We start from the raw sequence: 14975 nt of genomic DNA on the forward strand, positions 1-14975 counted from the left end.
TAAAGCAACATGATATTTGTTCACTGTAGCTAAATGCGGACATCATTTAACCTTTTCCTTTTATAATAGTGGTTGTCAAACAAGGTGGCAGTTTTCTTCGATCATTTTACGACGCCCCCTTCAAAATCTGCCGCTGAATTGATCGGACTCTGGTCGTGGTCGCGCCTGCGCCATTGTTTCTGCCGCACTAAGCATCCTCTGCCCCTGTTCATATTCCAGGTTCCGGCCCATATTGAGCTACCATCATACCTGCTAACTGCTCGCCACCATCACAAGAGGACTGGTAGAGAAAAGGCACAATTTGAGAAACAATAAGACGCGCCGTGGACTAGGGAGTACGCGACACGCTTAATTTTCCAAGGTTTGAGTTTTTCTCCTCGGCTAGAATGGAAAGAAAGGTAGGATATACTTTCAGCAATACGCTTCGTCACAGACTCGCGTTTCTCTTGGGTAGACTCGTATAGCCTAGGTCATTTTTAATGCGGATCTCCAAAGTGCTTGCGGGCCACAATTCGTGATGGACTTCGCTGCCGCCCACCTGTCCACGGCCATCCAGATTTGCGCATCAGACAAATGGGTTTCATGAGTGTGTCGTCTTGTCATCATTAGCCTTTACCAGTTTTTCCAGTACCTTTACCAGTTTGTAGGGCAGTAAATCCTCGTTAAACACGTATTCTTATAGTTTCTTCTTTCTATGTTGTTATGTCGGCTAATATGGTTTCCGACACTTTTTAGACACCTGAGGAACAAAGTACCATTTTCCCTTCTTTATTCTACGGCAAGTGAAAGCTGAGTACAATTATGTTTTACTGTGTTTTGTGATTGAGAAATTATGTTTTGTAGTTGACTATTATGTTTGTAGACTTTATAACAAAGAACAATAGTGATAAACATATAAAGTCATTTTTGGAATTGGATCCACAAGGTTGTGCTTTGCAGTTATGTAGGCCCACTTTGTGAACAGTCTAGGTTTTTTGTTTATAACAGTTCCTCGTTCATGAATAGCTGACATTCTCTCAGAGACAAAAAAACAAACACTTTTCATGCACACATATTACTAATTGCTTTTGCAAATAAGTCGAGTGGACATGTTTCTACTTAGCTGACAATATTTGATATGCAGTGCTGATTATTGTCCTCAGGGAGGTGCTTGTGTGTTGGTTAAAGGGTGAACACTTAACAATCAAATGCAAGTTTTTAGAACAAGCAATGGATTCTTATGGTTTATTTCGTTTGTCTGTCTAGTTAGTTTCTTTTAAAATTACCTTTTCATTATCTCCTGTTTTGCCCTGAGATCGTACATTGTATTTAACCTGTTGTGGCTTAATTCTGTTTTTGGTCTGTCATTCACACATGCATATTAATGAGTGTGTAAGGGAGCAATAGAGTCTATGTATTTTATGTTTACAAATTAAATAAGCTATCCATGCCTGCTCTCCCGTGGGGGGTTGTGCTAGTTGGCCCACAGGAACCCCCTTCAGTCCCCCCGCCCCCCTTCCCTCTGCTCCCCTCCCCTCTCCGCTACTCCAGGCTTGGAAGACAGCTCCACTACACTCCAGCACCAAAGTGTGTGTGTGGTGTATAGAGAGAGGGAGGTGGATTCGACAAGGCTACACATATAAAAAGGCAGGGAGAGAGTGCATGTGTAGGAGATGGGAAGGGAAGGTTAGATAGAGAGGTTGTGACAGAGTAGTGGTGAAGGAAGAAGAGGGTGTGTGAGAGGAGGTTGAGAGGAGGAACGGAGAGGGGGAGACAAAAGAGAAAAAAAGAAAGGGGGGAAGGGGGATTTAGAGACAGCTATGGAGGAGAGCATTGGAGGGGCTCGGAAAGCCACCAAGAGCAAACTGTTTGAGTTCCTCGTCCATGGAGTGGTGAGTGTGTGTGCGTATTTGCATGTGTGTGGCCGTGTGTGCATGTGCATTGTCAAAGCAGTGTGTGTGTGTTAATGCAGGGTATTAAATTGCACGGAGCTACAGTGTGTGTGTGTATCAGACAGGAAAAGGGGAGCCATGTAAAGGGTACGTCTGAGCCCCTGAATCTTGCATTTCTCCTTTTCTTTATTTATAAAGGAAGGGAAGAGATAGGAGAGTGGGGTAGAGAGAAAATGAAGAGGAAGCTGAGGAAAGGAAGAAGAATACATATTGTATTCCTGGAGGGCTAAACAGAGCAGACCTAAGAACATAAGTGTCCAAACACCATGTGGAAGGCTTTGGCTAATAGATTTGATCACTGAGCTACAGGCTTTAGCTTAGCATCATGTTCAAATGAGTACTAAAGGGATCTAAGCACAAATGAGAATGTCAATGGCTAGATAATGTCAATAGAAGAATACATTTGGAAATTGACTTGAATTCAAATTTGAATGGACTCCAATCCTGTCTGTGTGGTCTCTCTGTTCATGTTACATAGTTTAACCGCCTTTATGTTTTGAGTACCATAGATACTATTAACTCTTATGAGGCAATCCTGAATGGCTGTCCATGGCCAACATAAAAAAACTTTTTTTGGAATATCATGACATTTTTGCAGATTCTGTGTCAAGATAACTGTGAATTGTGTTTTTCTAGTCCCCCACCTATTAAACAGTTGTATGTAATGTTCATGGGACTACAGTCAGTGTGTGCTTTGTATGATTCTCAGTCCAGGTCATACAGTCCCAGCTTCTGTTTACTAACATAAGAGTTTAAGCATTGTTATTACACTATCGAAATCGGACAGTTATGTGTGATATACAAGTGTATATAATGACTTTAAAGCTCGGTAAAAGTCCATTATGTAGCAGGCTTGTTGTAACATGCAAGGCTTTTATGTTACATTCAATCAAACTGGTAGTATTTACTGTATGTCTAGAGCTCTTTTAAAATGTACTTTACATTACATTATACTACAGCATGTGGTAGGGCTGCATAAATATTATTGGGGCAATACACTGATTGTGTGTTTGTTGTATGAAGACTGATGACATCCTGTACTACAGTATGTAGAGTGTGTAGAGAAGAAAGACAGTATTTTATCTTTATGGAAATTATTTCAAGGTAGAACGGATGAGATACTGTCCTATATTGTTGTCTATTGTATCTTCTGGACGCTTGTAGAATATTATATTGTATATACAATGTAGTGTCTGCTGATGTACAGTGCAATCTGCATTCTACTCAGGTTTTGAGGCTTTGTGAAGGCCATACCATGAAAACCTAGAGCAAAGGAGATTCTCAGAATTGCCTAAAGTCAATATAAGGTAAATAGCGATTACCAATATTGTTGGAAAGTGATGTCTGTTCTAGTTGTCAGGCCTGGTAGTCAGCTGCAATATTCTGTCTACAGTTAAATTCCGCTTCACGGTTGTCACCTTTCATACAAAAGTCACATTTAGCACATAGGACTGCTTTCATTTTGACATCACTACAGTGTGAATGGAGAGAAGTATTTCGACATGGTAATCCTGCCAATTCTTACTGATGCCTTATTTACGGTTCTTGTTGTGTGACAGTCGTATCCCTGGTAACAAGTTATTTAAATCTTTCGTCAACACAAGTTCCGACATTATGCACTGTCTAGTGCAGACATACCCAAACATGCCTTATTGCATCCTATAAATGGCTGATGTTGCATTGGTGTTCAGATGCCAAGTCGTGTCTGACACGGGTGTAATATCACCTCTATATCTCTTGTCATCTCTCGTGGTTAGTAAACCATGGCGGACACATTTAGACCCCCAGCTCCTTTTTTTTGCCTGGGTTATAAAGAGTGGTGTGCTATATCTGAGGACATTCTTATTAAAACACATGTTTTTGTTGTTCATATTTGTAGCACATTCAACCAAATTCTGAACCTACATCTCTACTTCAGAATGATAGTGGATAGTCATCATCTTGTAATAAATGTTATACAGAAAATGTTATACAGAAAATGTATACAGTATTACAGTTTTAATGGGCACCAATTCTGCATGCTTGATTCTTTTAAAGCATGCAAAGGGTAAATTTAATGGTCTGGCTCAAAATGTCCTACCCAGTGTGTGAATTTGCACTACCCAGTGTGTGAATGTGTGTGTGCACTGCAGCTGTCAAATGCTGTACAGACAGACACAGGTGTCTGAGCGGGCCGAGTATCTAGAGATTGCCCAACTTAAAGTATAAGCCAGGACAGACCTTGAGCAAAAATACTGTGTACATGGGTTTGTGTTTGGTTCATCCATTTCATAAAGGCCATTTATTGTATGTATTTGTCAAATTTACTCCATGAATGCCGATGCTGGTGGTGTGTTTTGGTTTTGGGCATGCATGTACTCTGTATATGTGAATCAATCTGTGTTTCGATTGATCCGAAGGTGATTACATTTAAGTGAATGAAACGGAACTGTGTGGCCCTCAACCGTCTTCAAAGATGCAAAAACAAAATAAAATGAGACACATTCTCATCTCTCTGCCATGTACAGCGCCCAGGAATCCCATCGGTGCCACGGATGCCTCATCAGGGGACTGCCCTAGGCCCCCCAGGACCTCCTTATGGTGGGGCCCCATTGATACGTCCAGGGATGCCCACCCCCACTATGGAGCCCATAAGGAAACGGCCCCCAAACTCCCAACAGGTTCAACAGCAGCAAGCAGTCCAAAGCAGATCCAGGAAGTACGTTTCAAAAGCATAATATATACAGTATATTGTCCAGTAAAAAATGGCTGAATGTAGTGTGTGTATGTGTGTGTGCTGCCGTCTTTTCCTTAAATTTGTGTTGAATACATTTGCGGCTTGGCTTTGGTTGAAATTACAGTAATCCCTCACTATCATTCACTAACACCTTTTAATAGGCTTGGGACTCTAGTCTATTGGCCTCCAGTGGTCCACAGTGACCATTGCTAACTAATGCACATAGTATAGGTAGTAAAGGTAATAATAATTACTGTGTATAGTGATTATGGAACTAATATTTTCTCACCAACTACAGAAGGTTTTTATTTATTTACGTGACCTGCGTGTGACCTGCGTGTGAGTCCTACACAGATACACCGATAAAACTGTGTATTTGGTCCCTGTAAAAGATACGGAAACTAAACTTAACCAAACCAAAAAACTGTTTGGCTCCTTGGATAGGTGCTCAGACTCTTTCTGAAAACGCCTCCAGTGATCAAGGATTTTAGGTCCAGTGTGTCCTGATGTCCGTTCCAAGAGAATGTTGCCCAAACACTACAAGTACCGTGGTTGCAGAGGGGACATCATGGTGATCTAGGGTGGTCGTTTTCGATCCTAGCAGTGTATTAAGTGGGGTCTGAGGGCTGTTGAGATTAAATTAGCTTCAATTAACTTAACTTAAATTAATGCTCTTTCAATTAACATGCTAATGTTGTGCCCTTTTAACTCACTGTAAACTTCAGCTTCTGTGCTCAGTGTGAACTTCAGCCTCTGTGCTTGTAGAGAAAACAGTGGTGGGTTGTGTCTCTTGTCATAAATCACATTAACTGAAAATCATCAATCATGATCTGAAATCATTAACAAAACAGAGCCGTAGTCACACTCTACACACAAATGAACACAAACACACCAAGTGACACACAGAGCATCATACAAACACGCACACATCTTGTCACATCAGTTGCCATCTAATATAGAAACAATCAACCCATAGGAAGCCAACGGGAATTCCTGGAGCCAATGACATTGCTGCGAGGCAGATGGATATGAGAGAGGTCCAATCAGATTCCTCACTTGGATCCAAGTAGGCAGTCTCTTTTGATGCATGTTGGTTTTTGACAGCTTGCATTGAGTCACTATTTAGCCAGCCCAACATAAAATTAAGTACTTTCCAGAAATCCTTCCCATATTCTCCCCTGATCTACTGGATATTTATGTTTGTGGCATGTATGTTAACAATAAAGTTTTTTCAGTGATGCTACTTGTGAATACATATATATAATACATATAATATGATAGGTGCAAGTTTAAATCAATGATTCTTCAGATGCATGTCAAACCCTGCAGAGCATGATTGTCCTTGCGCTGGATAGGGATGGAATCTGCACCACCTGGGTCTGGGTTTACGCCTTTGACCAATCACCTCTCAGACATGAAAGTGGTGGCACATGAAAGGATGCTTGCAAAACTGTCATTAGCATGACATGACAGGCACATGTTTTTAGCATGAGCACAAATGTCCTCATACAGGATGTTGTGAGTTTATGGCAAGGGTTCTGTTGTCTTGTTTTTTGCTGACTACAACCTGATTTGTCAGTCTCTGTTATCTTCAAGTATGTGACTTTCTATGCCAATTTTATGTCGACGTCAATCGTGGTAATCCTCCCTAATGCAGATGTCTTCTGCAATCCAAAAAGTCAAGGCCACAATTCCCAGTGTTCAGTTTCTCATAAATCTTTAAACATCCGTCTGTCCGTCTCCAGTTAGAACTTGTTTTTCCGCACTGATATCATCTCTTGAGACAGAACCCTTCCTCCTGGGTCCCCCAGAGCTGTGGGACTTGTGGTGGTCACAGAGGACCATGGGAAAGTTGATTGTTGAGGGCAGATGAAGCCACTTCCTGTTCTAGCTGGATTTGGATGTATCGATACACTCACAGCACATTCACATACACGTGCACATGCAGAAAGGCGAGTGAATTGGCTTTATTTCAGTCCCTCCTGGTGGCGCAGCTACACTCACACATACACACAGCCTCACCCCTCAGACTGGAACAGCTCCCTTGGTTCCCCTCGAAATTCATCTATATCCTCACAAACACATACACACACATACAGTACAGCTGGGAACAACAGTTGGGCCTTCATTAAGTAGATGGCCCATGGACTGGACTACAGTCACCATAGAAACATGTTATATTTATATATCCTCTCTCTCTCTTTCTCTCTCCATCGCTCTCTTCAACCTGCTTCTCAGTGCCAAGAAAAGGAAAATGGCTGATAAGATTCTTCCACAGAGGGTAAGTGGTTGTTATTTGTCTACATATTTTGTGTATTTGTGTACCAGTTAAGTAGGGGACCTTATTGTAGGGTGTAGAGGATTGAATGGGGGAGGAGTGTGCTGACGATTTGAGAGTAAAGAGCAGATTTTATGCGTTTAATGTTACAATGGGTGGTATGTTGGCACTGGAAGTATTTATCCAAAAGAGGTTAATGAACAGAAGTCTTGAAATCAGGCTCACAACACCCACTTTAAGGTCCAAGACAAGACCAAAGGCAAGAAGCAAGTTTTCTCACATAATTTCCAGTTCCATATCGGTTCCCTATTAATTGTGCACAATTCATGGGTGGGAGGAGTCCTTCCACCTCTAACATACATTGGAATATATGTTAATAAGGGAAACTACCAGCCATTTATCAATGACATTGGTCATCAAAATTGATTACAAAGTCTGTCTCAGTGTGTCTGGTCTTCAGTGTCAATACCGCTTCTCACCTACAGTAACAACAAGTTCAGAATTCCTCTAGCACAAGCAGATATGTGAGCCTATTGGCCTTGCAATGAACTTCTGTATACTTTTGGTGAACTTTGATATAAAAAAATATCCTCTAGATAACTGTTTGTCATAGATGGGTTTCACAATAGTGCATACAATTCTATGTTCACCTTCAAACCCACTTATTAAATAACTTGTATTTAGATCCGTGAGCTGGTCCCAGAATCACAGGCCTACATGGACTTGCTGGCATTTGAGAGGAAACTGGACCAAACCATTATGAGAAAGAGGGTTGACATCCAGGAAGCAATTAAGAGACCAATGAAGGTACTGATGTCAATACCAATGTTGGATCATTCCAGGAAAGTCAAAAGGGTAAAAGAGCATGTAACCCTAACTGCAGTACTGTAAGGTAGGCTACTCTCAATAGAGCAATTGTGATGTCATTACTATTAAAACCAAGCAGATAGATTATTACATTTGAACTTGATATCAAATGCGTTACAGTTATGTATGTAACATTCTGAGTCTATTTGTAAACCTTTATGATGGTTGTTGCTGCACAAAGTTGTTCATGTAAGATGTTTATCATACAACAAGCATTTAGTTTAGCAATGTATATGCTCTGCAGTGTATTTGCTTCTTGTGGCACAGCAAAGGGAAAGTGTTACTATTAAGATACAATTAAATAACGTACAAAAACTGATTCATATATCCATGTTAACAGCAAAAAAGAAAGTTGAGATTGTATATATCCAACACATTCAACCCTGCCAAGCTAGAACCAGATGATTCTGATGGCAGCATTGCATCCTGGGAGCTGAGGGTCGAGGGCAAACTCCTAGAAGATGTGAGTTTCTTGTTTCTGCAGACCTTCAAGTTTGCTGAGTACTGTTTTTATGTTATTGTCTGTATATATATTTACTATACTGTGAATATTTCCAACACTTTGAATAAACTGAATTGGAATATGCAGTGTGGATATCAAAATACATAGTTTTATATTTTTGTCTATGCCTTTAAGAGCCCTGTGTGCTTGTCCCTCAGCATCATACAATGACCCCCTAAAATGCATTTTATAGCCCATTCAACTAATGCGAGACAGACTCATAAATACAACACTACAGGTGACCCCAAGATGAACGTGCAACTTTTGCATTTTGCAGACTGGCTTGTGTACTTTCTTTGCATATTTAATTACCCATTTCCTTGTTAATTACTGAATAATTTACCATCGTTTTAATGATTAGAAGTAATGGTCAGATAATTGTGGCTTCCAAACACCTGCTGAAATATTTGTAGCTTTTTACTTTATGTCCTCTTACACTCAAGCCAGGAAAGCTGAAAAGGAAATTCTCATCATTCTTCAAAAGCCTGGTGATAGAGTTGGACAAGGACCTGTATGGTCCCGACAACCACCTTGTGGAGGTAAGGATACACCCACACACACACATACTTACAAAACCAAACATTTGCTAAACATGCATACCTGTGTTGTGTGAGGGCAGAGTTTCAAGAGGTACTTTGTTTATAGAGATTTAGATTCTATAAAACCATGAATTCCAAACAAAGGTGTGATTAACAGTATCCCAGCCGTAACATTGTCGTATCCAGTTTGTCCGAAATTGTATGCCTCACCCAAACCAATGTGAAGGGGAGAGTTAGATATGTATTTCATTTCCTTACAGTGGCATAGGACCCCCACCACGCAGGAGACAGATGGATTCCAGGTGAAGAGACCAGGGGACGTTAGTGTGCGCTGCACCCTGCTTCTCATGCTGGACTACCAGGTAGGAAACTGGAGGGAAATAGCAATCTAATGTTCTAGAATAGCACAGACCAATTCAATCTAGTATCAAAAAAGCACATTCCTATGAGACTTTATTTGGAAAATCCATATGTCTATGTTCTACAGAAGTTCAATTCAAAATAAAAATGTATGAATATAAATATATAATTTAGTAGCAACCCTGGCTCCTACCCCCTAAACATATCTGTGTGAATATCAGCAGAGTACATTTACAGACAATCTATAGGGGACTGTAGGGGATGTTGATACTAAATACCAAACCGGCAAGACCAGTAAATGAAATGTGCCTGTCCAGTCGATATACACCATAGTTGGTCATGATTGCTAAATTGACCCTATTTCCAGCCATCCCCTATTTCTGACGTCTATTCCCTCTTCTCCCCTTCAGCCCCCTCAGTTTAAGCTGGACCCTCGGCTGGCCCGTCTGCTGGGTATTCACACCCAGACCCGCTCCTGTATCATCCAGGCTCTCTGGCAGTATATCAAGACCAATAAACTACAGGACTCCCACGAGAAAGAGTACATTAACTGTGACAAGTACCTCCAACAGGTACTCCCTCAAAATCTTGTGTTTTAATGACAGTTTTTCATTTTGTTAGTTAGCCTACGCATTGCTATTTGTATTTCTCGGCATTGGTATGTGTACACTTAAGTATAAATATTGTATATTGTTACAAGAATGTGTCTTTGAGTGTTTGCCTGTATTATACAGTACAGTGCGTTTTGAGTGTACAGTCGTGGCCATAAGTTTTGGCAATGACAAATGTGTTTTGTAAAGTTTGCTGGTTCGTTATTTGAGGAAAACATTTTCACATGTTTCTATAGAATACTGGAATACAATAAGGCACATTTCATATTTTTAAAGTTTTTTGGGGGCAAAAAAAATTCAATATATATGCAAATAGTCCCTTCTTTTAAAGCAGTCAATCTGCTCTTAAAATCCAATCAGAATGATAGAGTGATTTCACCTGGCTAGAACTAGTTGACACTTTCCCCTGTGCTGATGATATGACTTACTGAAGTTATGTTAGCAGTCATTTTATGCCAGGGGCCAGCAAGCTTTGCAAACACAAAATGTATGTCGCTCCCATTACTTTTGGCCACGGCTGTATTTGTGGATGCACACCCCTTATGAGACATTCTCTCTCCCATAGATCTTTGACTGTCAACGTCTAAAGTTTTCTGAGATTCCTCAGCGTCTGACTAACATGCTGCTTCCTCCAGACCCTATTGTCATCAACCATGTAATCAGGTACAATGTTTCCTTAATAAGCCCTCAGTCATTAGTTTAAGTTACACAACATAGTACTAGAGGGCACACATGCTAAAAGAGGCTCTTGAGTATCTTTTAGACAATTTAAACTACTTCTATGAAAGTATATCTCCACAGATCCATAGTTTATAATAATGTAAAAATAAATAGAGATTACTTGGTACAGCTTTGAGGCTCAAGTAAATCTGTTGTACTGCATTAAAGCTTCAATTTAGAAAAGGTTAGTAGAGCCTAATTAGCTGTTTGTTCTTCCGGGACATTGGGCAGTGAATACTTATTTCTTGTATGTTTTGTTTCTTAGACAGGTTGAATGAGAGAAGGAAACTGAAAAAAATTGGGGATTACAGCACAGAAAGCAGGAGCTGAAGTCAGGGGTGACACCCAGTGAGGGGAGGGCTTATGAATGGCACGCAGGGAGTGTTTAACACTACAGCTCCACTTCCACATCTCACAAACAAAGGTCTGTGTTTTTATCAGTGTTGACCCTAATGACCAGAAGAAGACTGCGTGCTATGACATAGATGTTGAGGTGGAGGACCCCTTAAAGAGTCAGATGAGTGGCTTCCTGCTCTCTACAGCCAATCAGCAGGAGATCGCATCACTAGACAACAAGGTTAGCTAATCCAAATTGTCATATTTGTTTGGTGGAGACATACAACAAGGAAAAGTCAACAAGTAAAATGTTTTCCATACTGTAATACTGTACCAAAACAATAAGTCGACCACTGCATTTTCTTCAGGGGTTTTGTATCAAGGATTTGAATATCAATGACTAGATATTAGAAATGAGTATTTTAGCCATATTTTGTGACCATGCCATTTGTCAGAGCCAAAAAAATAAAACAGCCCTCCACACGTCTGGTATTCATATTTTTTCCTCAGATCCATGAAACCATCGAGTCCATTAACCAGCTGAAGATCCAGAGGGACTTTATGCTCAGCTTCTCCAAAGATCCAAAAGGCTACATCCAGGACTGGCTCTGCTCCCAGAACAGAGACCTGAAGGTGAATACATCTGGTACCATAGCTGTGTACCACTTTGCTGAACCTCACAGGGCAACACTTAAGGTTACCAATACATTGCAATCCAATGAATTACATTATTAAGAGTCAAGATTTAACTAGGTAGATCTTCCTGGTCTAGATTACTGGTTTATCTTTTACTGACATTCAACAATAGGGACACAGGATATATGGAAGAAAGATTCAAACAGGACGATCACCAGCTTACTCAACACTGATAAAAACACAGACCTTTGTTTGTGAGATGTGGAAGTGGAGCTGTAGTGTTAAACACTCCCTGCGTGCCATTCATAAGCTTACTCAGCAAATATGAAGCCTGTTTTGAAAAATATTTACACAAACACAACTTTTCATGATAATTTCGGAGTCTTCCTCAGTTCACCTTCCTCTTCAGCTGTTGAGCCCACTCCTCAAGTGGTGTGTGATAGAAGGTGTGATCGTCATTTTACATGACAGTGCTTTTGGTGTAAATGAACGACTGTCCCAGACGACTGTCTGAGTGACCAGGGACAAAAGGGTTGGTTGATTAAGGTCTCTGCTAATACAGTCGTACAGCACACAAAACAAGCTCAACTAGATCCATGCAAATGTTTGACTACTGTTACTATTGTCTCTGGAATCAGTTGATGACCGATGTGATGGGAAACCCTGAGGAGGAGAGAAGGGCAGAATTCTATGAACAACCCTGGTCTCAAGAGGCTGTCAGCCGTTACTTCTACTGCAAGGTAAGTTCACAGTTTTATAAGTTTCGGGTATTGTATAGAGTTCACTGCAGTGCCTCGGGGAGATGTCTTTCAGTTTTAGGGTCTGACATGAAGGTTAAGGATTCAAAGTTAAAGGTGGGGAGGCATGGGCTGACTTGGCATTCCCACTGAAATAAATAATCAAACGGTCTACATTTCCAGAGGTTTTCATAATTGGCTACTAATGTTGATATGCTACTGACTGAGCTTCTACTATACAACCTATCACCTTCTCAAATTGGTGGGTTATTCAAAACTACTGTAGGTAAAATAGGTTACCTAAAGTAGCCTTGGAGAAGACAAAATCGCCCTTTGTACTTTCAGTCTCCAACATTATGCGCTTACGCTTCCTGTTTTCGCATTTAATGTGAGCACCTGGCAACTGCGGTTTCTAGTGTGGGCCATTCCAGAAGAAATTGGAATCATAATGGTGTCTATGGACCATCATTGCTCCTTCTGAGGAGCGACAATAATGGCTGCCTCGGTCGGTACCTTCCGGCCAAAGTAAATTCCTTGTCTGTGCAAACTTTCATGGCGAATAAAAACCCATTCTGATTCTGGCTTCTGCTAAATGTCCAAGTGATTTATATTCCTAATTGAGGCCTTGCCTTTAATGGTGGTCTTTGCCCTGTTTATACTCTGCCATGGTATGGAAAGTATACTGCATAGCTTAGGTCATCCCTATCTTTCTCAGTGACATTTTTTGTCCTACAGATTCAACAACGCAGACAAGAGCTGGATCAGGCCTTATCTGTACGTAACACCTAAAGCTGTCCCATAGGAAGCAGTGACGTAAGACCCATAGGCAGTCACTGACTACACTTCAACTTTTAATAGAGCCTCATTGAGAGGACGGCATGTCCTGGTCTTGATGACCTTGGGAGGGTCATTGGAAGTGACTAAGTAAATAATTATGCTGCAACATCCATTGGGCTATAAAACCCCTGTATTCATAGCCTAGTCCACCTCCACGTCAAACCAAAACTCAACCACATAAAAATACATCTTATTTCAGTAGGCCCTATACATAGTTTTCAAGCAATAGAAGACAATTATTCCATGGATCTCCAATAATGGGGACTTTTAGTTAGTAGGGAGAAAAGTATACATATTTCCACAATAAACTATGGAGGAATGTCTTGAAAATGAATGCCTGATAGAATGCCAAAATAGGACATTTCTATGTCTAATTAAGTGGAGAATGTCAGTATTTGTATTGGGCCATCTCCAGTCATCCCCACTGAAGTGCTTCCTAGAGCTGTGCTTGTTATACTCCATCCAAACAGTCAATATAATACAGAATGTATTTTTCCATTTATGATCAACATTTGTTTTGTAGTAATTAATGTCTCAAGACTAATAATCCATCCCTTGATGCTGTTTTACATTGAAATAGTACCGTATGTATCCACCAGAACAGGTTTGCTGTAACATGTGCTGTATAGCAAAAGCTTTATACATTATTTGTATATACTGTATCGTATATTTAAGATGGCGTCTTGTACAGCAAGGGTGTAGTCACTCTGAAATTCCAAAGATACTGAGCTCACATGTCTAAAGAGAAGGGGAACTCACATATAATAGATTATGCCCAAATTGTGATGCCAAATTATTGATATTACATCAAATGCAACTAGGATACAACTAGGCAAAGAAGAACTAGTAAATACTGCATGTTGCAGTAATAATTTGAGTTGTAGATGTGTGTACTGTACCGTACACAGTAGTCTGTGTTACATGACGTTTTGAGCATCATAAGCTCATCATAAGCATCTTCTGCTGGGTAAGCAGAAGATGCTTGGTTCTCTAGCCAATGACACTGCTAGAATCTATCGTATATCTTGGACCAGAGTCTAGGAGAAGGGTAAAAGGTGATGATCCACAAGGTTTCATGAAGGACTGTTTAAATTGTATATAGTGTTATTTGATTAATAACTACATGACCATTACTGAGAATGAAATACCTCGTGAAATGTTGCATACACATGTTTGGTGAGTTAAGGTACAACAGATTTGAGTGGGAAGTTAAACTGTTTCCATGGTTTGGAATGCACTGTCTTGATTTAGTATGCACTGTCTAGTTTCATAGTATCTTATTAATGGAGTACTTATTTCAAAATGAAATGGTATGTAGATCTGTTTTTATGTTGTTTAGGCATTGACATTGGCACATGGAAGTGACTTTTACTCTGAATACAAACTGTGATAATGAAAATATATTTTAGTCAAAGCAAAATGTGAAAATGTAGATCTATTGACTTACCATAATGGAAATTGGAAAGGTAAAAAATACTTTGGTAAACAATTTATTATAAAACACTGTCTGATATCCTTTCTTGGACCCTCAACTAGATGCTGATCATTCTTCATTAAACCAAATCAACCTTACTGATGATTTTCAAGTAATAAAAAACATCTCACCAAGTGTTCTTGATTTTTTGAGTGAGGTGAAAAGGTTGCTTGTTATAAATGGAGAGGTGTTCAAGTAATTGACAAACTTATAGCCTCAGAAATCTTTCAGAAAGCATTTGTGATTTTGACTCTTTATTTTATTTATTTTACTATGCATGTTGTGTATTTATCCACATGTTGTGTGCCAGAAAGGACTTTGATCCATAAAAAAGAAATGGAAACTATTTGTTCTGTGTTATGCTTCATCTGTTCAAATTCTTGTCACAATTTCTTCCCAAATGCTACGCATTTATATATTTGTATTCACAT

The 14975-nt window shown here is 40.0% G+C and overlaps 1 protein-coding gene across 3 annotated transcripts; it reads left to right on the forward strand.

The window, feature by feature from the left end:
- Nucleotides 1–136: 136 nt before the first annotated feature.
- On the forward strand, nucleotides 137–14890 carry smarcd3a (SWI/SNF related, matrix associated, actin dependent regulator of chromatin, subfamily d, member 3a). Of its 3 annotated transcripts, none has more exons than XM_062481174.1 (14): nucleotides 137–398; nucleotides 4439–4629; nucleotides 5624–5713; nucleotides 6886–6928; nucleotides 7610–7732; nucleotides 8133–8255; nucleotides 8738–8833; nucleotides 9094–9195; nucleotides 9604–9765; nucleotides 10370–10467; nucleotides 10966–11101; nucleotides 11371–11493; nucleotides 12135–12236; nucleotides 12969–14890. In XM_062481174.1, exons 1-14 carry the CDS (start codon nucleotides 387–389, stop codon nucleotides 13020–13022), a joined length of 1455 nt encoding a protein of 484 aa, XP_062337158.1. In that variant the 5' UTR covers nucleotides 137–386; the 3' UTR covers nucleotides 13023–14890. The 3 variants fall into 3 exon arrangements, with proteins under 3 accessions (XP_062337158.1, XP_062337157.1, XP_062337159.1); XM_062481173.1 differs by lacking the exon at nucleotides 137–398 and adding an exon at nucleotides 1573–1871; XM_062481175.1 differs by lacking the exons at nucleotides 137–398; nucleotides 5624–5713 and adding an exon at nucleotides 1574–1871.
- Nucleotides 14891–14975: the final 85 nt, after the last annotated feature.

Source organism: Osmerus eperlanus, chromosome 16 (assembly GCF_963692335.1).
Source record: "Osmerus eperlanus chromosome 16, fOsmEpe2.1, whole genome shotgun sequence".
Lineage (NCBI taxonomy): Eukaryota > Metazoa > Chordata > Actinopteri > Osmeriformes > Osmeridae > Osmerus > Osmerus eperlanus.

What these genes read in the sequence shown, in the direction of transcription:
- smarcd3a (XM_062481173.1), top strand. Translation starts at nt 1,800, where the DNA reads ATGGAGGAGAGCATTGGAGGGGCTCGGAAAGCCACCAAGAGCAAACTG. An exon ending in AGGGCAAACTCCTAGAAGAT is followed by an intron (nt 8,256 to 8,737) that starts GTGAGTTTCTTG and finishes CTTACACTCAAG; the next exon opens with CCAGGAAAGCTGAAAAGGAA. An exon ending in CCGACAACCACCTTGTGGAG is followed by an intron (nt 8,834 to 9,093) that starts GTAAGGATACAC and finishes ATTTCCTTACAG; the next exon opens with TGGCATAGGACCCCCACCAC.